The sequence below is a fragment of the Hemicordylus capensis genome, chromosome 2 (assembly GCF_027244095.1).
Source record: "Hemicordylus capensis ecotype Gifberg chromosome 2, rHemCap1.1.pri, whole genome shotgun sequence".
NCBI classification, from domain to species: domain Eukaryota; kingdom Metazoa; phylum Chordata; class Lepidosauria; order Squamata; family Cordylidae; genus Hemicordylus; species Hemicordylus capensis.
The window spans coordinates 23,508,311-23,532,807 of NC_069658.1; the positions used below are offsets into that span (position 1 = coordinate 23,508,311).

The 24,497-nt window shown below is 41.0% G+C and overlaps 1 protein-coding gene across 2 annotated transcripts in view; it reads right to left on the bottom strand.

The window, feature by feature from the left end:
* ZFR (zinc finger RNA binding protein) overlaps positions 1-24,497 on the bottom strand; it is an 88,891-nt gene that overhangs the window by 12,455 nt on the left and 51,939 nt on the right. Inside the window, exons 13-17 of one of the 2 annotated variants that reach the window (XM_053287937.1) lie at positions 12,578-12,783; positions 11,647-11,797; positions 10,936-11,077; positions 6,116-6,213; positions 5,198-5,293 (exon numbers count right to left, since the gene is read on the bottom strand). In XM_053287937.1, the coding sequence (XP_053143912.1) occupies positions 5,198-5,293; positions 6,116-6,213; positions 10,936-11,077; positions 11,647-11,797; positions 12,578-12,783 (693 nt within the window). The remainder of the gene's footprint in view (positions 1-5,197; positions 5,294-6,115; positions 6,214-10,935; positions 11,078-11,646; positions 11,798-12,577; positions 12,784-24,497) is intronic. The other variant, XR_008314486.1, reaches the window with a different exon arrangement.

Consider the following 24,497-nt stretch of genomic DNA (forward strand, 5'->3'; position numbering starts at 1 on the left):
TTTCCTGGCAAACATACCAGAATGATTGTATATATCCCATGTAATGTGACGCAGTGCTGGACTAGGACCGGGAGACCCGAGTTCAAATCCCCATTCAGCCATGAGACTTGCTGGGTGACTCTGGGCCAGTCACTTCTCTCTCAGCCTAACCTACTTGACAGGGTTGTTGTGAGGAGAAACCTAAGTATGTAGTACACTGCTCTGGGCTCCTTGGAGGAGTAGGAAGAGTGGGATATAAAAAATGTAAATTAAAATAAATATATTTGAGCTGATATTATGGTAAAGTTATCTGAAAGATGGGTGTCAGATGTTTGGACGGAGGGTGGGGGGCGCAATTTCAGTGCTTGCCCTAGGCGCTATTTTCCCTAGTTAAGCCTCTGTACCTGATAAATTTATCTCCAGGCGTATATACAAAACAACATGCAACAAATATAAAACAGAATAAATACAATTAAAACAATTTCACAGAACAATTAAACAATTTAAAATTAGTTTTTTTATTAAAAGCCTGATAAAATAGGTGTATCTTAAATATCTTTTTTAAAGCAGTCAGAGAGGGAGAAGCTCTTATTTTGACAAGGAGTGCATTCCAAAGTCCTGGGGTGGTCACAGAGAAGGTCCGGTCCTGAGTCACCACCAGAACAGCCTGTGGCAACCATAACCAGACCTCCCCAGATGATCTTAATAGGTGGCAGGGTTCATGATAAAGGAGACGCTCCCTTAAGTACGCTGTACCCAAGCCATAGAGGGCTTTATAGGTACCGGCAGTAACCAGGATTTTGTATTTCGCTTGGAAACATATTGGTAGCCAGTGCAGTTCTTTTTAAAAAAAATCTTTGTTATATGGTCCCTTTGGGTTGTCCAAAGGCTAGTCTGGCTGCCGCATTTTGTACCAATTGTAGTTTCCAGATTACATACAAAGACAGCTCTAAGTAGAGTGCATTGCAATAGTCAAGCCTGGAGGTTACCAGCATCTATACCACTGTTAATGTCATTTACCTCCATAAATGGGCATAGCTGATGTATCACCCAAAGCTTATGAAAAAAGAGCTCCTGGCTACTGCTTCAACCTATGAAACCAGGGAGAGCTTTGGGTCCAGGAGCACTCTCAAGCTATGCACCTGATCTTTCAGGGGGAGTGTAACCCCATCCAGAACAGGCATATCTAAACCTTCTCTTGGGTCATGACCCCTCCCCCCCACCACCACTGTACTTCCATCTTATTTGGATTCAACTTCAGTTTGTTATCCCTCATCCAACCCATTACTGCCTCCAGGCAGGCATATAGGGAAGTTATGCCATTTCCTGATGAGGTTGATGTGAAGAAATAGATTTGGGTACCACTGGCATATTGATAATACCGTGCACCAAACCTCCTGATTATCTCTCCCAGTGGTTTTATGTTGATGTTAAAGAGCATTGGAGACAGTATGGAGCATTGTGGAACTCCACACAGTAATTCTTACTTAGTAGTACAACAGCCTCCAAGCAACACTACCTGGAATCTACCAGAGGTGTAAGTAGTGGAATCACTATAAAACAGTGCCACCCAATCCCACCTCTCTCAGGCAACCCAGAAGGATACCATGATTGATGGTATTGAAAAGTGCCAAGAAATCCAAAAGGATGAGCAGACTCATACTACCTTTATCAATACCTAGTTGGAGATCATCCATCAGGCTGACCGAGGCAGTCTCAACCTCATAGCCCACCTGAAAGCCAGTTTGAAATGGGTCTAGATAATGTTTTCTCTAAGACTGTCTGCAGCTGAGAGACCTCCACACTTTAAATCACCTTTCCCAACCATAGAAGTTTAGAGACGGGCCTATAGTTGTCTAACTCTGAGGGGTCCAATGTAGGTTTTTTCAAGTATGGTCGAATGATAGCCTCCTTAAGACAAGGAGGCATCCTACCCTCCTTCCCTCAGAGAAGCATTTATAATGTTTACCAGACCCTCTCTAATAATTTGAGTGTTAGATAAAATAAGCCAAGTTGGGCAAGGTTGAAGAGGACAAGTGGTAGAACGCACTGACTGAAGCAGCTTGTCCTCATCTTAGGAGTCACAAGCTGAAAGCGATCCAGTCTGATCACATATGAGGAGTTGCTGGATACATCCATAATAGACTGCCCTAATTGTAGAATCCAGTTTGTCCTGAAAATGAGAGATTTTGTCCTCAAAAAACAGTCTCTAAATCTCTTACAGGATCCGAGGGATAGGAGCAGATTCCTCCTGAGGCAGCGCAAGCAGTGGACAAGAAGGAACTGACGAGGGAGGCTCTCTACTGCTGGAACTATAGGCACCCTTTGAGGCTCCAATATCTCTACGCTTTAAAGGGCCAGCATGCACCTAAATGGAGCTAAAGATTCTTCTGTGGCTTTCTGCGCAGGCGCAGAAGACCCAGTTGTGAATGACCATGGACCCCTACAGAGATCTGATGGTTCCAGATTTGGATTCAAGGAAGAACTGGTTCATTCTAGTCCCCTCAGAACCCTAGATAACTCTGCTGGATGTGAACTTGAGGATAGACAAGAATTGCTATTTTGCCACACATATTGCCAGAGCATAGATCCTCAGATATGCTCTATGTTATAACCTGTTGGATTTGAGTAGAGTCTTTCTCCATTCGCACTCTAGTCATCTAAATTGCTGCTTCCACTCCCGTAATTATTCCAATACCACCGGGCTAAATTTTAAAGCAAATTGGAGAGGGCACTTAGGAGCAATAGCGTCTACTGCTCTAGTAAGTTCGTTATTCCAAGTTTGTACCAGAGCATCGACAGAATCACTGGCAGAGCCAACCTGAAACCCTTGCAAGTCTTCTTAGAATCCTATTGGATCCTATCTTCTCAGGTCGACCAACCTAATGGATCCCTCACCCCTGCAGAGGTGGGTTGCAGTTGCAAGTCCTACCTTAAACAGATGGTGGTTTGTCCATGACAATGGGGAAATAACAAGAGTCCCCACCCATGGAACACCACCCTGATCAGAGTAAAAGACCAAATCGAGCAGGTGACCAGTAACATGTGTTGGTCCAGAGACCACTTGAGATAGGCCGATAGTTGTCATGGTAGTTATGAACTCCTGAGCCGCTCTTGACAATTTGGTCCCATAGTGAAATTGAAGTCCCCCACTATCAACTGTCTAGGAGACTTTATCTCAATGCGGCCATGGTTCAGAAGCTTCAGCTAGTCCAGAATGCTGCTGCAAGAATGCTTGTGGGTGCAAACCACTTCATGAGTGTTACACCCATCCTGTAGCAGCTTCACTGGTTACCAGTCCACTTCCAGGCTAGATTCAAGGTGCTGCTCTTGACATTTAAAGCCCTACATGGCTTGAGGCTGGGGTAGCTGTCAGCTCACATCCACCTATTGAAACCTGCCCGGGACCTTCATTTGGCATCTCATGGGTTGGCCACTAACAGAGATCCAGTTGGAGGCAACTAGAGACACAGCCTTTTTGGTTGTTGCCCCTCAGCTTTGGAATGCCCTCCTAGAAGATCTTCACCATGCACCCTCCCTCAGTGTTTTAAAAAACCCAAAGACAAATCTTTTTAGAGAAGCTTTTGAATGTTCTATCTGCTGCTTATGTCACTGGAATCACTATCCAGATCTTTTAATTTGAATTTTTTAATTTTAAATGTGGTTTTACATTTGTCTTAACTTGTTTAATTGTATATTATTATTACTACTACTACTACTTTATATTGTATCTATTTTATTAATGTTTTGAGCCACCTTGAGCAATAGTGCACTGAAGGAGGCAAGTTATAAATATTTTAAATAAATAAATGTGGAACACGACAAAAATTGTGGGTTTTAGCATTATTTGATTCCACAAAACATGCTCTCAAGCCTTTAAATGTTCTCAGGCTAAAATGAACCAAGTAGATGAGTTGAAGTTGCAATCTGGGGCATGCTTGGACTGAAAACGGGATCCTGTAACATAAAGGGTTGAAAAGCTTTATTTTACAAGAAATTAAAATTGAAGTTAACATACACCTTTAAAAGGAATTTGAAGTAATATTTAAACAAAAGCTCTGTAGTCTCAGGCCCACACATCTGGTTCACAGGTAGCCAGCAGCAACTATACGTTCTCTGTGCACTGCAGAGAATTTAGAGGTGGAAGGGGTCTTTCACTTTGTGCTGGGCGGGAGAGACAGATCTTGTTCTTCTCCCAAGTTTTCTGGCATATTCAGAGAATGTGGGGGAAAGAAAAGTCAGTCTGTTGCTTCACATCACGCTTTGGAGATATTCAGAAACAGCAAGAGAAATTCTCACTGCTCTAGAGTATCCCAAAGAACACTGTGAAGCGAAGGACTTGCCTCTCCCCTTTTCAAATCTTCTGCATGCACTGGAGAACTTGAGGAAGGATGAAATCAGTGGCAACCACAAATAATGTGAATCCCCATTACATGTACTGTACTACACCTACAACTTAGAGCTGTACACAGGAAACTCCTCAGCACATGCACCGAGAGCCAATTTTAAAATTATTTCCACCCTTACCTCTGCAGCCACCTGCACCTCCCCAAAATATGCCCCCAAGTGCTGTAAGACCCTCAGAACCATATGTTCGGAAGACATAGGAGTTGCAGAAGAAAAGGGAAAATCACTAAAAATAATAAAAAATTCCTCCTCCCCTCTGTGAATAGATACAAATATTATCTACAGATAATTCTTAGTTTGGATGTAGGTCAACATTGATTGATTGATTGATTGATTGATTGATTGATTGATTGGGGGGGTCATATGTATGATAAAAGGGTATGTGTTTTACAGAATATGCATTCTACATTAAAGGCAGAGATGACCAGTGGCAGGTTTGGTGAAGGCTGGATGCCCAATACTCAGTGGCTGACAGCCCTCAGCAATGTGTTTCCTCTCTTACAGATCACTTCCGCAGTGCAGACACAGCTGGAAAGTTTCAACTGCCTGTGTCAACAACATGCACATAGAGGGACTGGAGGAACAGTTTTACAGCTGCTTAAGACCATGAATTTACACATTCCAGAAACTTTACACACACACACCCAAAAACTTCTTTGAAAAAGCTTTGCATTGTTCTGACGTCATGGAAACTGTCACAAACAAACTTAAGAAAAATTAAGAATACTCAAACTGAAGGAAAAACTGCATCAAAAATCTAATATTTCACTTGCAATAATACATGTTTTACAGCTTTAAAATCACAACTTACCCAACTTGGGAAGTCAGACCAAGTGGGAACCCGCTGACAGAGGTCACGTAGAATACGTATGATAATGACACAGGATTGCAGACCATTAGCCCTTGCCTTGAGAGCAATACAAAATCAAGTTAATCAATCCTGGCGCAAACAGAAAAGAGGCCTCTTAGAAAAGGTAAAAACACCGCTGTTCAATGGAAGCTCAGACACAGAAAAGAAACAAGCCACTTCAAAACATTCCAGGAGCTGCCATTTACAGAAGCATTTTATGCCAAGGTTAGTAACTTAACAAGTCAAGGTGCACAGGTTATACAAGACTAATATCCCTTGAATTCCTGCACACTTTGACCTATGGTTCATTTGTAACAGCAAATACAGTATTTTTCTATAACAGAAATACAAAAGTAAAGAGCTAGCAAGTATAGAGACTGAAAGGCCACGGGAATCTATTTGGCTTCTTTGTTGTGCCTTTGCTGGAATGCAAAGTCACTGAACCAAATAGTTTCTCACCCTTCCATTCCCTACACTTAATGCACTTAAAGAAATAAAGGGGAAAAGTCTTAAATCTAAAACACAAAGCTTTAAACACACATTCTGTTATTTAAAGCAAAGTTACTCTGCAGCCTTATGGAACACATCACAAATACGAAACATATGATCCCCCAAAGCGAGTCAAACTTTCAACACCGCTGTCTCAATGGCCAAAAAAATACAATGATGTCAAATTCGCAAGAATTGCATAAAGCAGTTCTTCCATACAGATCTTCCAAGATGAATGAGGTTCCCACCCCCCAGTCATTTAATTTTTAAAATAATATATTTACTATGGGCAACTTCGATTTCCGCCCCACATAGTTTAACATCCAACTGAACAACTGAACTACTCTCTCTCATAAGGCTACAAGAAGAAAGTAAAATGATGTTCCGAACCTGGAACCACTTAGCGTGGCGTAGAGCAGCCAGAGCGTCAAGGCATTTTTGCCTGTCCAAGACGTCCGGTGGGTCTTTCACCATACCCGAGGTTACATCTAAAATGGATTGAATTGGCAAAATGCAGTGAGGAATGGGTGTTTGACCAGGTAAGCAAGACACTTCCTTAAAACAGCTTCCATGTCACACATGCCATTTCTATTATAAATCCCTGTCTCCAATGTATTAGTATTCACTAATATACCTTAATGTGTATATGGACAGGAGCCCAATATGAAGAACAATCAAGAGCATGATAAAAGGTTAGCTCTCATTCTTATTTTTATGCCCAGTTGTTATTTGTGAAAAACATCCTCTAGAAAAATAAATTTCCCCTAAAATTGAAATGTTGAAGGAAGAATGGTTGGACACAGCGCACCAGCACAGGAAACACAAGACAGAAGGAACACAAAAATCCACTTGAATGAAGTAAAATTTACAACAAACTGTGAGCAAAATCTATCACGAAATTATCCTGTGCAAGCCCCAGTAAAATGAATGGGGGCACTTGTACACATTTCCCATTCATTTTAATGCAATCTGTGCAGAAGAACTTCCTGATGGATTGTGCCATGTGTTTGTTGAGACAACTTAAAATGCCCACATGCTACCTTAGACACAGTCCAAGTTAATGGGTCAAGATTATTTCCAGGTAATCAAGACACATGATTTACAAGGATACCTTACATTAAGGCAAGGTAAAAATATATTTACAGAAACTATCCAGATTATTTGGTTTTATGGCATCTGAAGCAATGTGAAATGCTATGTAAAATTCCAAGTCAAGAGCATCTGTACATTTAAATATTATTTAACTCTCTAGTTCCTATTGTATCAAGGTGCATGCCATGTATATCCATCCCAATTTCATCCAGAAAGATACCAAGAAAAAACTGGAAAGAGAGGTTTTAATACGAGAAGAAATAAAGGAAAAGCAGCCCAAACCATGAGCAGCAGAAGCAGTAGCAGTGTGGCAGAAAGACACTGCATCTGGTAAATTCCATTGAGAGAGAGAGAGAGAGAGAGAGAGAGAGATTTTGTAAATTTATTATAGTGACAGTGACTTATATGGGCTGGGTATAACTTTTATAGCTGACTGCTTCAACCAGTTCTAACTGCCAATCATCAGTAAGGGGTATTTCTAGCTAGTTTTTAATTTTCCACCAAAGTAAATTTGCTGTTACAACAAATGTTTAATGTGCTATGAGGAATAATGAAACCAGATTTTGCCTGAATTATTCAGCAAAGGGAATTGAACATTAAAACATAGTCTAATGTAAGCAAACATACCAGTAACAGCAAATCAAAGACTCATGAAACACACCAAAATATTTAAACAGATCAGGCCTGAAGGTCAGTCACTAATGAATGTATACATGAAGAGAAACAAATCAAGAGAGTACATCAAGCTTGAATTTAAACAACATTTGACCCCTGCACAGAATTGAATCTAAAATGATGTGTCAGAATTGTTCACCTTTCATAGAAATGCATTAGTTATTACTTATATAAACATTTTATCAGTGGGATTTATGAGTCTTGTATGAACATTTTACTGATGAAGTTATGTTTTTATTTTAAAAAATAAAAACTTTTATTTTTTACTAGAGTCCACTTTTATGGACTCTACCAATATGGTAAGTGAAGAATGAATCACACCAGTGAGAAATTTAAAAACAAATTAAATAAGACATTAGTATTTCATCAAAGGAGAATGAAATTTAAGAAAACAAGAGTCAACTGAGGCCAAAGTTAGCAATACGATTTGAGAATTAGTGCATTTAAGCTCATAGCAATAAATATAGATTAAAATATCCTTGGGGCAGCAAGCTGTGTCCCCATATTAACTATTTCTATGCTTATAAAGATGCTTTAATACAAATAGAGCAAATGACTCCAATTTAGCTTTATCATTGGAGGCAGTGATCCAGAGTGACCTGTATATAATTAACAAACACGACTACAGGTGTGATCCAGCTCCATTAACTTTTTTTTTTTTGCCACTGACCTCAGTGGGAAATGAATTGTACTCATCATGGATCAACCTTCAAGCTTGAAGCTATCAGAAGATGCCAGAACAGCTACAGAAATTGGGAATACATCTAGGCTGCATATTCATTAGAGAAACTCTCCTACATGTGGATTTTTGCATCTGTTTTAGACTCCAAGTGGATTAACCCCTTAAAGATCGCCCTTAAAAAAAACAACAAACCAAAAGCCCAAGATGCTGTTAGCTTCAACTACCATTTCCCCCCCATGAAGTGCAGATTATTTTTCTTGACTTCTATAAATAAGGGGTTAATCTTCAATAAGACATGCTGTGTCCACACTATTTCATTATTAAAAGTTAAGAAATATGTAATGCTCTTTAAGTTCCAGATGTGAAGTAAGTATTAGCCAGTCAACTATTTCAAAGCTAGTGTGAACACTGCTTAATTCTAGAGAAAGACACAAAGACAAGGAGGAAATAAAGGACAACACACGAAAGTAACAGTAAATGCTAGGTCTATGCAACCAAACCCCCTCTGGTTTATAAATATGGCAGGTGTGACACTGAGCTTTAGAAAACCTTGGTCAAAAATCCTTCCGATGTCTTGGCAGCAATCCCTGAAAGGATTCAATTGTCTCTGCTAGAAGGCTTTGGACCGGGGCTAATAAACTAAGGATGAAAAAAACATAACACAGAGATACACTTTGCTGAAGAAACATATTCCACAGCACAGGTTAGAGCATCTTTACTATTACTATATCCAGAATCAGTTCATTATAATTTTTTGTTGAGTGCACAAAACTGTTAAGCAAAATCCCTACATGGTTAACAGTTTTGCAGTTACCTTTGCTTCCTTTCCTCTTTTCCCTCCCTTTCAGTTTGTAACTGAACAGGATTAAGTAGGATTAAGTTATCATTCAATTAGTTGGCAAATGAAAATACGTTCTTAAAATTGGGTTCTTCCAGCAAAGCCTTCCTTGCCACCTGAATTCAACTCCCAAAAGCCAGCTAGATTCCATCAACTTGTGTTAAGACACCGAGCACTATGAGCTGCAGTAAGAGCATGTCAATTTTTTTTGCAGCAAATAACCAACAATCTTTGCAAATAATGCCTTCTTTACAATAATTTTGCAGATAAATATCACTTATACATTTCAAACATTTTGTGTATTAATTTTAAACTGCTCAGTGTCTTGAAGAAATTATTTGAAATAAAAAGCTTTGCTTCCCTAGAGATAATATTTAGCAAGTGAATTAAACTTAGAATTGCAACTTTAATTCAAGTTTGGGTCAGACAAAAAAAGCTTTGTTTTCTTTTGAAGGCAGAGAATATATTTTCCATATGTTCATACACCCCAGTGCTGACAAGATTAATTTACTCTGAATGAAAAAGCATTAAAACTTATCTTTAAAACTACTGATGTGGTGTTTTTCTATCAATACCACTTCATTTTTTTTTTTGCCAAATCTTTAAAAGTTGTATTTAACCAAATATAATTCTTGACATTCTGTCTTTTGGTAAAGTTGAATAAACTTAACTTATGACAACTAAGCAAAGGTATTTCAGGATTTAAAGACCTACAGTATTGCAAAAACTTTAGGATTTACTTACACACAAAGTATGAAATACCAGTGGGGTGGAGGGGATAATATCTAATTATACTGATCTCCAAGCTTTTTTTTTTTTTTTAAGTAAAAGATTTTTGACAAAGCTTGCTTCCAGTATTACATGTCCAGAAATAATTTCAGTAATTACTCAAATACTGAAAGGATCTTGTTGAAAACTATCTGAAAATTAATTCCATGGCTGTACACACACACACACACACACACACACACACACACACACACACCCACCCCTTTCTTTTCAATTCACAGCATCAACAGCATTAATACAGCCTTAAATTCCATGCCTATAAGATTCCTAGCCAGGAATATCACTGTGTCTGTCAGAATAACATTTTGTAAAAACAAGATGAAAGAAAACAAAGTTCATTTTATCTGACCCATAAAATAGAGCCAACATATTGCAGACATCAAATCATCATGCTTGCTGGCTTAAAGACATGTGTAGCTTTCGAAGAGTTACAGAAGAGACCCTAAAGCAACACTGCTGGCACCAGTAGGATTGCACAGGTCATAAATACATATTGGTTTTCAAAGCTCCAACATCTACTTTAACTGAACATCTCAGCTTTCTCTCCTTACCATAACACACTGCATGGGTACTATTCAATTAAAACACTCCGATCTCAATACCGGGAGCTCCACGTGTTGTACTCCAGACCAGAAAACAACCTCAAAAACTGGAAAAATATACATCTTCTTCCAAGTAAATCCAGAATTACTTTGAACTTGAAAATCAAACTGTACAATTATAGCCATGGAAGTGATGGCAAGACTTATCCAGTTTCAAACATACAATATAGTTTCCTAGTGCAGTTTCTCCCTTAAGGAGGAAGCTTTCCTAATGATCAAATTGTAGGTACTTGCCACAGAACATTTACTTTTCCAAACACCTGGAGTTTTGTACAATAAGCAAATTATTACCTTCTCCAGAAATCTGAGGTTGTTGGTTGCAGCAAACAAGTCTAAAATGCATGATAAAAGAACAGGGGGGTTTTGTGGTTTTTTTTGAAGAAATAAACGCTAGCAAGGCGGTTTTGACTACTGGGTTGCCATTAAATGTATATCACATGCCAGCATGTTGCCTTCCAGGACTTAATGCCATCTAGAACAGAATAAATGCTTAAGACAACTAAAACAGAACTTCTTTTAACATCATTCGAACCTCCATCCCTCATGTTTTCTTCCCGAATCACTGGTGATGTCAAGGTGATGGTCACTTGCATTTTCGGTTCCACACATGAATTCAAAACTATCGCTGCTTCTTGTACGGCGCACTTTATTTCATATTTCTCAGGACTTATTACCTACATAAGGGAAGATACAAAGCATCTACTAAACATTTCTCACAAGGAAAGGAAAGTAAAGGGACTTGTTCTCACTAGCTATAGACTTCGGTGTACTGCACATGGCTTCATTTGGGAGTGGTGCAAACATTCTTTACAGGGTTGTTCACACCTGTTCTCTACTATATTTTGACTATGTTGGGTAAAATTGTTCTCTCTGTTCCCCAACCCACCAGTGTTCCCTCTAAGGCATGCACGTGTCTGTGTGCTCACACGTTTTTGATGCCCACTCAATTCATTTTAGATCCCGCTCAGGTGAAATCAGGAAGGTCCCACACTGACTACATGTGCAAACACACTGCCTTGATACTGCCACCCAGAACAAAACCCATTCCACACACAGTTGAAAAAAATGAGAACACACTGCAACCCACTATAATTAATTTCTTTAAACATACACACACATTTCAAACTTGTGCACTGAATACAATTGACAAAGTAAATTAAGATAAGTCAGGCAATTTGACCAGCAGAGCCAAGTACGTATAATCTTCTGAAAAGTACAGAACAAAGTTCAAGACCATACATACAGCAAGTTGCTTGGGCAGACTTTCAGCAATACGACTCAGTAATGTCTTAGTAGGTTTCTCAGCACACAGCAACACAAGATTGACATTTCGGTCTCCTCGGAGAAGCAAACCCTTAGCCAACACTCCGACTCGTAAGACTCCTTTCAAAGCTCTGTGTAAAAATGAAGCTTCTGTTAGAAGCAGGTGCTTCAAATCTTAATCATCATTCCAAGAAGAAGAAAAGGATGACGCAATGAAAACCCTTCACATGTAAAACCAAAAACTATCATCAGGCTATATGAACCCTGTAATTTTGTATGTATACCACAGAGCAGATTTTGACATGATTTTAAACTAGAGCAGAAAGGAAACTTCTAGGGAGAGAGCCAAGTCAACATTAAGAAGTATAGCAGTGACTAATTTCATGAAACAATTAAGTGTGTCTAGCACTAGGCATGGGTCTGGGCCGAGTTCTTCATCACCATCAGCCAAATGACAAAGGCACAGCCAAGAAAAAGCTGCTCCTAGTGCTTCCAGTCAGTGCAGATCCATTATACCGATGAAAAACGTTCTCAATTGAGCAAGAGATAAGTTGCTGTTAAGGAACTGGTTCCTGGCTGCTTTTAGAGAATGCTTGCCCAGCAAGGATCTCTTCCACTGGCAAGCAGTGAGGGACCTTTCCAGCCGTTTGTCCAAGTGACCCTGCAGCTGCACCCACATCATTCTGAAAACAGAAGCCAGGATTGCTGGGTACAAAGTTTGATTAAGCCCACATCACATAGAACCCTGACCATGGGATCAGACTAACTAAAGAGGCAATTTAAAGAGGATGGCATGAAAAAGGGGCAAATGATTATTTCACTTTAGCTTATTCCCTCTCCAAATTGAAATAACTACTGGCATCTCTCTTCAATACAAAGCAAATGTGATATAACACAACAATAAAACATACCTGTCTTTACCACCCTCTTTTTTATCATCCCCCTCCTTGCTCTTGTTTTTTTCATTGTCAGTCATATTATCAGACACAAGTTTCAGTGCACGCTCTGTGATGGAAACTATTTTTTGGACTGCTTGGAGTTCCTCTTCAGTTGGATAGATAGCTGCATGTTTGGTCATTACGTAACGGTCATCTGATGAATCTGGTCGACGGAGAGGCTGGATAAGAAAAACAATTACAAGTAAGCATACTTATAATTTCATGAACGGACAAGTTTTGAAACTGACTGCCTGCAGAAATGTTCTGGGTGCCTTGGAAACTGGCACTGGGTCATCAATGGAGCCTCAATCAGTCCTTGCCACCCCTCTCCCTCCCTACGAATTCACAGCCACAGATGGGCGGGGGGGAGACAACTGTATGCCAACCAATTATTAAATTCCTGGCTATTAAAGAGTTTGAGTTTATGAATTAAATACACTTGAAGAAAAGTTGAGGTGATCTCATGTAAATAAAACAGCAAGGAAGAAAAAGCATTAGAAGCAGAACTTTTGTTGGAACTTATCTGAATTTGAAAATGCAATCGCAAGCATACATGTTCAGGCACGAAGGCAAGAAGATTCTAGAACTCTGACATAAAGCACTAATTAAAACTAAATATTCACATAAATATTTAATTTTTATTAATTAAATATATTTTAAATTTTTAAAGTTAACCCTAACCCTAACCCTTAAAGAGGGAGGATTATTCAGTGGAGAAGAAAGCCAGATAGGATTCCAGCTCATGAGAGCCAAGGGTCAAGCTTCTTGTAAAACCTGTTCTGCATATAGTTTTGGGATTTTTATGCCACCTTTTGAATCAGTAGGGCTCTCAAGACGATTCACTTTGAGGAACAGAACTTCCTAATAGACACCCCACCCCCCACACAGGGAATGCTTCATCCTGGGAAGGACTATTTGAAACTGGCAGACTCTCTATACCACAAGTTGCTAACATTTTATACTGTGTTGTCAGGCCCGTCCCTTTGTTTTGACAGAATATCCTTTGTGGGGAAGGGGGATGAAACTCTCTCCTCCTCACAGCAACTGAAACATCAGCACAAACCATGGTTGATGCAGTTAAAATGGTGTGATCTGTGAGCATTTAAAATCCAGGCTTGTCCTGTCAGGGTATCATGAAAACATTCTCCAAAGAGCATTGCCTTTATATAACTTGCTGCAAAATAGCTGCACTTTGTGGTTCCTTTCCTGATGCCCTTTCTGACAAGAAGACCTAGATCTGATAATCTGTTAATAGGCTTGTTTTTTGTCACTGGAAAATGGCTCCAATAAACTGGATTATGAGGGTACAGCGGAGGGTTTCTCTTGCTGACTACCAATCTACAGTCTCCCAAGAGAATGGGGCATCAACACTTCAAGGGAGAAGGTATAAACAGGTTGCTTACCTGCAGGGTGGATTTGATTTAAATCAAACTGATTTAATTCACGATTTAAATCACGATTTAAATCACTAGTCAGTAAGGCTTGATTTAAATCATAGTTTTCTACATAAAGACTAATTCTTGCTGGTATAACTTTAATATGCAAGTAGATGAAGATTATTAGAATAACAACTTTTCATATTAGTTTTTTTATCCCCAGTTTAATAGGTTAATCATTCATATTTGGACAACTTTTCTGTTGTACTTAGGAAGAAGAAAAATAATCATTACCTTAATAATAACAATTTAAATAGATTTATTCAACTGAAACAACAACATTACAGCATATGTTATTTGCTTAAACAAACATCCATGTTTGTTAACTAATTTGGCTAAACAAAATATATATATTTTAAGAAACTTAGACTGTCAGCCCAGCCTACACATGAAAAACTTAAATACTGTCCTCTGTAGCTCACTCGTCATCTTCATCTTCTTCTTTGTTCATAATCTGGAAAAGAAAAACAAGCTTTCCTGCTTTATCAGGTCCCAAACGATTTCTCAATTTAGAATGAATGAGTCCAAAGGAAGAGAATATTCTTTCAGCGCCTGCAGAAGAAGCTACTGCTGTTAAAAGTGAAATAATTACTTGAACAGTCTCTAAATCCAAGTGCTTAAGTGACTTCCACCAGTTCAGTGGTGTGACTTTCTTTAAAATATCTTCAGCAAACATATATTTCTTGAATGGTTCCCCCTTAGCTTTGAAGTTTATTATAGTTGGCATTACAGATGAATGATTGCTGGATACCCATGTCATAGCTAACTCCTCTTCCTCAGCACTTAAGTTTTGACCCCGGTACTGGATATTGACAATATTTGCAAAAAAATGAGCTGGAGACAGTACTTGTCCCATTCGTTTTTTTAATGCTTGTAATTTAATTCTGTCCATGTGTAGTTCTGTTTTTAAGTGTTCACTCAGTTCCTTCCAAATTTCAACAGCATCAGCAATAAAACAGCTATTTTTCTGTATTTTGTTTATAAAGATTCAGAGATGGGTTTCAGAATGCTCAGCATATGTTCAACATTTCTCTTAAGCCCAATGTTGAGGATTTTGGCCGTGACAGTGCCATCTATTTTATCTCCATTTTGTTCACAAACTGTCATCAGAATAGGCCAGTTCTTGATATACTGCTCAAAACAGTCCACCACAGAGTTCCATCTAACATCTTGTGGGAGCGTTAGCTTGGTTCTACCCATCCTTTTCAGAGCTGCTGCAGCAAAGTGATTGTTACGGAAGTATTTAGCAATTTCAACAACATTAGTCTTTATTTCTGGAACACTTAAGTCTTTGGCTAAGAGGTGCAGCAAATGAGCACTGCAACCATATGTTATTAGCTTTGTATTCCCTTCCTGCTCTTCTAAATTTCTTCTCATCTTGGATACATTTGCAGCATTGTCTGTGACCAAACTGCGTACTAGACATTTGAATTTTTGTTCACATGTTATTATAGCTTTTACTGCCACTTCTTGTAAGTATTCTGCTGTGTGTGCATTTCCTGACGTATCAATTGTTTGTGCAAGGAAGACTTTCCCTTCTTCTGTTGTTATACAAGCACATACAATAGGATCATTGTGGACATTACTCCACCCACCCATCAATACTTAGGTTAACAATTCTACCCTCCAGAGCTGTTGCACATTGCTCCATTTCTCTGTCATACACTTTATCCAGCAGTTTCCCTGCAACATCCGCTCTGCTGGGTGGACTGTATCCTGGTCTCAGTGACTGAACCATATTAATGACATGTGGGTTCTCAGTCAGACGGAAAGAAGAGTTCGTTGCATAAAGAAACTGGGCAATTTTTTCATCAATTAACTCTTTTTCTAATCTGCTAGTTTTTATCACAAACTTATCTATGGTGGTTCCAGGAGAGAAGGATTTTTTCTTTCTTTTAGGTGATAGTGATATGTGGCTGTGGGTGTCTGATGATGATGCTAATGAAGCACTATCCTGGATGGATAACTCTGAAACTGTAGAACAGGAGGATGGTGATCTTGAAGGTGGATAGTTTCCAGAATCCATGAATTCCCCTAAACAAAAAAGTCAATGCTGTTATTTTATTGTTTATACAATTTCTGCTTATTGTACACAGCACTGCCCCAAAAGGAATATTTGCTTTTCTTCATAACTGTACCAAATGACAGTAACATGCAGTAATAATAAGAAATATAATTTTGCTCAACCATGACAGGTCAAGGCAGTCTTTAGAAATATTATATGATTCAATAAAAATGTTTACCAACCTGAAGATCCTGCCTGTTCAAATGTGTTTCTTTGGTCATCTTCATCACAGCACTTCTCATGATGTTGCCTCATTCGGGCCACCAGGCCTTGCATTTCTTTGTTGCAGTGTTTGCATTTTGCACGCATGCCTGCCTTACCGATAGGTAAAGGAACTTCATTAAAATATTGCCAAACTGGGTCTCTTTTACGGCCTGCTGCCATTATAGGTTTTTTCCTCCAAGGAAAGAATGTGATAAACCTCAGGTCACACACACAAAAAGATCCAAAGACTTGTCTGTCTGTGGCTATGCAGTATTGTGCTCAGAAAGTTTCACTTTCATTTTGTACTGCTTGTCTGCTTGCCCCTCCCTCCTCACACTTAGTTTCACTTTCTTCTTGTGCAGATCTATTCCACTCCAAACAATCAGAAAAATATTGTTTCTATTCTATTTCACTGAACTTCTTGAAACTTAGCACTGAAGGGGTTGATTCTGTATTCATAGGTTTGTAGAACAATAGGATTAAGGTCTTTTTCTCAACTCTGTTCATGTCATAACATTTTTGCTGTGAAGAAGAGGCATGTGATCTCTGCTGAGTCAAATTCAGTTTTGAGAACTGCAAAGTAAACCAAGCATCTGTGATAATATCTTGTAGGCAGAGAAACTGCCCAATAATCTTACAAAAACCTCTGGAAGAGCATGACATTGTGAATGGATTAATGGAATTTATTTACCAAAAAAATTAAACATATACAGCCTTATTCTACATAATTAAAAGACTAATTTTTATTTCATGATAGAATAACCTTTGGATGGTAATATATTTTCCTCAAAAAGCATTTTATTTTAAAAAAACCCCGATTTAAATCAAAAAAATCCATTTTTTTTTAAACAATCGATTTTTATCCACCCTGCTTACCTGTAACAGATGATCTGGGAGTGATCTGTTGATATCCGTACATATGGGTTCTGTGCCTGCACAGGACCTGGTGCGTGGAATGCTCAACCTCCTCGTGGCGCCCACATTCCACCTCACACACCCTGGATGTCCATTATATAAGGCAATTAGGGAGCCATTTTGCCAGTTCCTGGACAACCAATGAAGCTGTCGGCCATCCACATTTTCTCAGGTGAGCTTTTAAAAAATCGTCAAATTACTGAAGCGGGGAGGAATGGGAGGGTCTTATGGATGTCAACTGATCAATCCCAGATCATTAGTTACAGGTAAGTAATCTGTTTATCTGGATCGTGATCCATTGGCCATCCATAAGTATGGGTGTTCAGCCAGCTCTCCTCGGCAGAGGGTGCAGTAGTTATTGCAGTACTCTTTTCAGAACACTTCTCCAAAAGTTCGCCTCCACTGCAGGTCAATGGCACAATGTTTTATAAAGGGCATCTTTGATGACCAAGTAGCTGCCCTGCAGATGTCTTGAAATTTAATGCCAGACAAATGTGCTGCAGAAGCAGCGTAGCCCTAAGTAGAATGTGCTTTGATTGTTTTTGGTGGCTCTACTTTTTGCTGTTTGTAACCTAATAGGCTAAGTACAACGAGCCAGTGTGAGAGGCATTGTTTGGAGACACAATGTCCCTTAGACTTCCTCTTATAGCAGATGAAGAGCCGTTCTATCAATCAGAAAGTTTTTGTGCAACTCAGATAAAAAAGTAGTGAGCCGGAACACAGAAAGCTGCCATATATCGAGTCAGACCCTTGGTCCATCTAGCTCAGTACTGTCTACACAGACTGGCAGCGGCTTCTCCAAGGTTGCAGACAGGAGTCTCTCTCAGCCCTATCTTGGAGATGCCAGCAAGGGAACTTGAAACTTTCTACTCTTCCCAGAACAGCTCCATCCCCTAAGGGGAATATCCTACAGTGCTCACACATGCAGTCTCCCATTCAAACGCAACCAGGGTGGACTCTGCTTAGCAAAGGGGACAATTCATGCTTGCTACCACAAGATCTAGTGTGTGCATGGATCTCTCCAGAGGAGTTGTAGGGTCTCTGAAGAAGAACTATGTATTGATTTAAATGGAAGTCCAATACAATTTTGGGAAGCAATGTGCGATCCATATGCATCAGTACCTTGTCAAAGTAAAATCTGGTAAATGGTGGGTCTATGTACAAAGCTGTCAGCTCAATCACCTGCCAGGCTGTGGTAATAGCTATCAGAAATAGGATTTTAAGAGTTTAAGAGGGGCTGTAGCCATGGGCTCAAAAGGACCTTCAGTCAGAGAGAACAGAACCAGAGATAAAGGTTAGGCACAGAAGAACTCCCCTGATGGTGGCTAGTTCTGGTTTAAACCCCGTCAGTTTTGGGTAGGCACTGAAAAATTTCCACTTACAGAAGTAATTCAGTCTTGTGGATGACTTACGCTGGTTTAGTGAAATACTATCTAAAAGACTATCTGCCAAGCTGTTAGTCTTAATGTGTTCAGATCTGGGTGGAAAACTTGACCCCTGTCCTGAGACAGGAGGTTTGGGTGCCGGGGCAGTCTCCGTTACCTGTGCTTTGATAGAAGACAGAGCGCAGGTATTTTGAGTTGATTTCCCACTCGTGGTGTTGATGAACAAAGGACCTGCTCAGGTATTCTACCGGTACACTGTCAACTCTCTTTATATGCAGAGTTACTGGATGTAACAGCCCTCGGTATCAATGTCAACACTGACATCAAAGTCGATGATGAACTCGGTCTTAGTGTTGGTGGCCGTAATGCCTCATCATAACATGGTTAGGCAAGGTGATTAAGCAGGTGGTAGCCTCGCAGCTAAAGGCAGTTTTGGATGATTCAGATTATCTAGACCCATTTCAAACTGGATTTTGTGTGGGCTATGGGGTCGAGAGTGCCTTGGTCGACTTGGTGGATGATCTCCCACTGGCTATTGACAGAGGGAGTGTGACTTTGCTGATCCTTTTGGATCTCTCTGTGGCTTTCGATACCCTCGAACATGGTATCCTTCTGGACCGCCTGAGGGAGGTGGGATTGGGTGACATTGTTTTATAGGGGTTCCGCTCTTACCTCTCTGGCAGATTCCAGATGGTGTTGCTGGGAGATCGTGGTTCCACTAAGTGAGAACTGAAGTGTGGAGTTCTACAAAGCTCCATATTGTCTCCAATGCTCTGTAACATCTACATGAAACTTTTGGGAGAGATCATCAGGAGGTTTGGTGCTGGGTGTTGTCAATATGCTGATGACACCCAGATCTACTTCTCCATGCTGACGTAATCAGGAAATGGCATATCTACCCTTTATGCCTGCTTGGAGGCAGTAATGGGATGAATGAGGGATAACAAACTGAAGTTGAATCCAAATAAGATGGAGGTAATGACTGTGGGGGGACAGGACCTGAGAGATGGTTTAGATCTCTCTGTTGTGGATGGGGTTACACTCCCACTGAAAGATCAGGTACATAGCTTGGAAGTGCTCCTGAACCCAAAGCTCTCCCTGGTTCCTCAGGTTGAGGCAGTAGCCAGGAGCGCTTTTTATCAGCTTCGGCTGATACGTCAGCTACAGCAATTTCTAGAGGTGAATGACCTTAAAACAGTGGTACATATGGTGGTAACCTCCAGGCTCGACTACTGTAATACACTCTACGTGGGCCTGCCTTTGTATGTAGTCCGGAAACTACAACTGGTACAGCATGCAGCAGCCAGACTGTTCTTTAGGACAACACAAAGGGACCACATAACACTGGTTTTGAAAGAACTGTACTGGCCACCATATGTTTCCGGGTGAAATATGAAGTGCTGGTTCTTACCTATAAAGTACTTAAAGGTTTAGGCCCAGGCTATTTAAGAGAGCACCTCCTTTGTCATAAACCCTGCCACCTGCCAGCTTCCAAGCAAGGTGGTAGGCACAGTAGCCCTAGAAGCCATAAGGCAACACCAATTTCAAAACATTTCTCCCAATCCTCACCTGCTCAGCAGACCTCAGGTCAATAGCCTAGTGCTTAATGAAAGGCTGTTGGGAAGTCCATGTGATGTATAATGAAATAATAACAGAATTGCACAGCCTGCAATTGCAGCCGTGCAGATATCAGCCATACGAATTCCTGACAGACTCGCTGCAGAGGACGCATATGCTCTCGTTGAATGAGCTCGTATGGTGCACGGCGGATCTATGCCTTGCTGTCAATACGCCTGCACTATTAACTCCACCAACCAATGCACAAGTCATTGTGCTTTTGGCTGACCTTTTGCCCTGCGTTTATAGGCCACAAAAAGCTTCTTTGTCCTTCTAATGTCCTTGGTCCTTTTTAGGTAATACAGCAAAGAACGAACGACCTCTAACGAATGCAGCACTTTCTCCAGTGGTGACTGTGGACTTTGGAGAAAGGTAGGCAACATAATATCTTTCTTTAAATGAAACTCTGTCACAATCTTAGGTCAGAACTGTGGATCCAACTGCATCACCACCTTGTGAGGATAGAATTGCATATATGTAATGTCTGTCTGCATTGCTGTGAGCTCACTCACTTGTCTTGCCGTAATGATAGCTATAAGAAAAACTGTCTTCAGTGTAACCAGACAAAGCGAAGCTTCTTTAAAAGCTCAAAAGGGTGCTCAGTAAGTGCTGTCAACACAAAGGACAAGCTCCATTGCTCCACAGGCGATTGTATTGGGGGATATAAGTTATTCATGCCCTTCAGAAATTTCTTAGTCAGTATGGGGAGAAACAGTGGTGCCATCCCAACCATCATGCATCAAAGAGATAGCTGCCAGATGCACCCTGAAAGACACATTTGATAAACTCCTGAACTTTAAGGAGGTCATATATAGAAAAACTTACCACAGCATAACCCTACCAGGAGGAAAACCGTGTGATTGTGCGTATTCCTTGAACTCCTCCACTTGCTTCCATAATTTTTCCTGGTAGTCAGCTTCCTATTGTTAATTAGTATCTTTTTTAGAAGCCAACTCTCCATGCTGTCATCCATAGAGACCTTACATATGGATGCTGCACTGCTCCGCCATCTCAAAATAAAGGATCGGGCCTTAGTGAGAACCTGTGGAAAGTCCCTCTTGACAGTTTGAGAAGTAACACAAACCAGGGTTGTCAAGGCCACCACAGCATCACTAGCATGCCTGACGCGTTGTCCAACATGATCTAAGCCAGAAAACGGTTTAGAAGTACCTGAGGCGGAAACAGGTAAAAGAACCCCTTGTTCTACACATGTTGGAACGCATTTCCCAGGGATCTCCAGCCGATACTGGCACGTGAGCAATATCTCAGACACTTTCTGTTGGCAGGAGTCGCAGAGAAGTCCACAGTCGGCTGACCCCATAAACTGAACACACAGCTCAGATGTTGTTGACCTCCCATTTGTGGTGCTGGTACTGGTGCATGAAGTAGCCGAGGCCGTCTGACAGGACATTGTCCACCCCCCGTACACATATTGATAGAGGGTAGACACTGTGGCTGACACATCTATTCCAAACTTGCAGATTCAAGGCACAAAGGGAGCGAGACAATGTCCCCCCTCATCAGTTGAGATATGAAATGGCCATGGTGTTGTCGAGTCGACACTGTACCACGCTGTTGTGCACCCAGGGTTTGAATACCTTTAGCATTTTGATGCCCAAAACAGAGCCAGTAGTTCCAAGTAATTTGTATGCTGATGTTGTTGCTGTGCCATCCAACGTCCTTGTATCCGATGCTCCAACGTGCTTGTATCCGATGCTCCAACGTCCTTGTATCCGATGCTCAGCACAATGTGCCCCTCACCCCCACAGGGACGTATCTGTAGTTACCCATTGTGAGTGGGCAGAAAGGTACACCGCCCAAGCAGATTGGTCTTCAATGTCCACCAGTGCAGAGATTGAAGGAAACTACATCTGCAGTGGCCCCATCCACAGATGCGTGTAACGTGTGGTAGCACTGCAGGAAGCCATTAACCCCATCAGCCGCTGCACATTGTATGTGGATTGTATTGGAGTTCTGTTGAAAAGACACATCAGGTCCCTGATTTGCCAACATTGTTCTACAGGTAAGAATGTTTTTTTAAAATTGTACATCCATAAGTGCCCCTATGTAACTTATGCGTTTTTGTGGTTCCAGGTTCGACTTCTTCCAGTTGACACTGATGCCCGTATCCTGTAGTAGTTGTAACACATAGCGGATCTGCAAGAGTAACCTTTGTCATCTCCCACCAGAAGCCAATTGTCCAAAAATAAGTAAACCACAATGCCTTCTGTCCGCAAGCATGCCACCACTACAGCCATGACCTTCATGAGCACATGCGGAGCTGCTGACAATCCAAAGGGGAGGACAGTATTCTTATGTGGAAATACGCATCCTTCAAGTCCAACGTCGCTGCCCACTCCTCCTTGCACAGGAGAGACAGAATTCCTTGCAACATCATCATTCTGAACTTGCATACCCACACAAAGCAATTGAGACCCTGTAGGTCCATAATTGCCCAATTCCCCCCATCCCTCTTTGGGATTTGAAAGTAATGGGAGTAAAATGCAAACTTTCTCTCCGTCCACCGCACTGAGACAATCGCCCTTTTCTCCAACAGCACCTGCTCTTCTTCTAGCAATCTAGGAGCTGCTCTTGTGTATTTTATTCCCGAGAACAGAGGCATAGTTCTGAACTCTAAAGCATAACCAATTTTGATAATTCTGAGATCCCACTGGTCTGATATTATGTGTTGCCACGCTGGGACATGGCTTGCTTGTTTGATGGAAATGTTGGCAACTACAAAGCAGATGTTGTGTGCTTGCCTTTGTTTCTGGCCCTTAGGATGCTGTCCAAAACCCTCATTTCTTTGGTATGGCAGGTATTGATGTCTGAAGTCCTTTCGCTCATGCTGTTTAAAAAGGGCACATTGTCTCTCATTTGGGTGGTAACGGGATGCTGCAGAAGATGCCAAGACCGTTGACATTAACATCTTTGCTGTATACTTTTGATTTATTTAAAGACTCCATAGTGGAGTCTGTACTCTCACTAAATAAGCGCTCACATGTTTTTTGATGTCCGCTTAGTTTATTTTAGATCCCGCTCAGATTGAATCAGGTAGGCCCCACTCTGAATGCATGTGCGCACACACTGCCTTAATACTGCCACTCAGAACAAAACTCATTCTGCACACAGATGAAAAAAATTAGAGAGTAAACTGGTTAGACATATGCGTGGAGGTCTACAGCACTTCCCAAGCAGTCTGTGCCACTTGTTATCACAGGAAGCATTGGGAGTGCAACAGGGTGGGATCTTTTGGCAGCTGTCATCATGTTGTAAACCAGGTCCTTTAAATCAGTCTCTGCTTGTTTAATGTCGAGGCCCGAAGTCTCCGCCATCTCTCTAATTTGGACATGATATGCTTTTAACTCCTCGGAAGGGGAGGTTGAAGTCTTTGGAGGCACATCGAAGGGTGGACCTGGATGTGAGAGATGGCTAGTCTCATCCGAATCAGTGCTGGTGGAATCAGACAAATAACCATTGCCTCCAACCTCCAATGAAGGTGCTACTGGAGGCCGTATTCATTTTCTTTGGCACTGTAGACCAAACAGGAGATTGCTGAGGCGGCAAAATGGGACCCTCTGGAATCTCCTGTGGCCTGGGAGCAGGAATACTCGGATGTGGTGCAGGAGGCTGTACAGGTTGTTTCGGGTGATCAGGCATAACAGCTTGTGTCTGGCAGGCAGTCGATACAGTAGTAGCAGTAATAGTAGCAGTAAGTGGCAGTACCTTCTTTTCTCAGACAACCAACAGAAGATGCTGCAAAATCTGCTGCGCTTTCCACAGCTGATATTCAGTATAGTCATCTAGCAATGAAGTAGCAGGAATATGGTGAAAACCACAAGAATGTGTAATTTCCCTACAACCCTGGTGGCTAGGCACTCCCTGCTGCCAGAGTCCCTGTGAGCTCACATACTGAACAGGCGACTTCCATGATAAAGATGGCATAGTTGTTGCTGCAGCTGACCCTGATGCCCGTGAAAATAACTAAAAAGACCTGGGTACTACAGGGTCTTGAGCATGCAAAGGTGACATCAGATGCACATGTCATAGCAATACGCACTGGCAACATCAATGGCGTTTTAGGAATTATCACATCCTGTTTGATGTCGAGGCCACTGCTTAAAAAGCCTTGACAAGTTAACCCAGAGGGGGTGCTGTGTGAAGAATCCAGAATAGCCAGTAAAGTATTAGCTGTATTTGGATCCACTGTGGCGTCGTCATCCTGATCATGTTCCGCTACAAGTCAATGTAGTCCCCTCTATCCACATGAT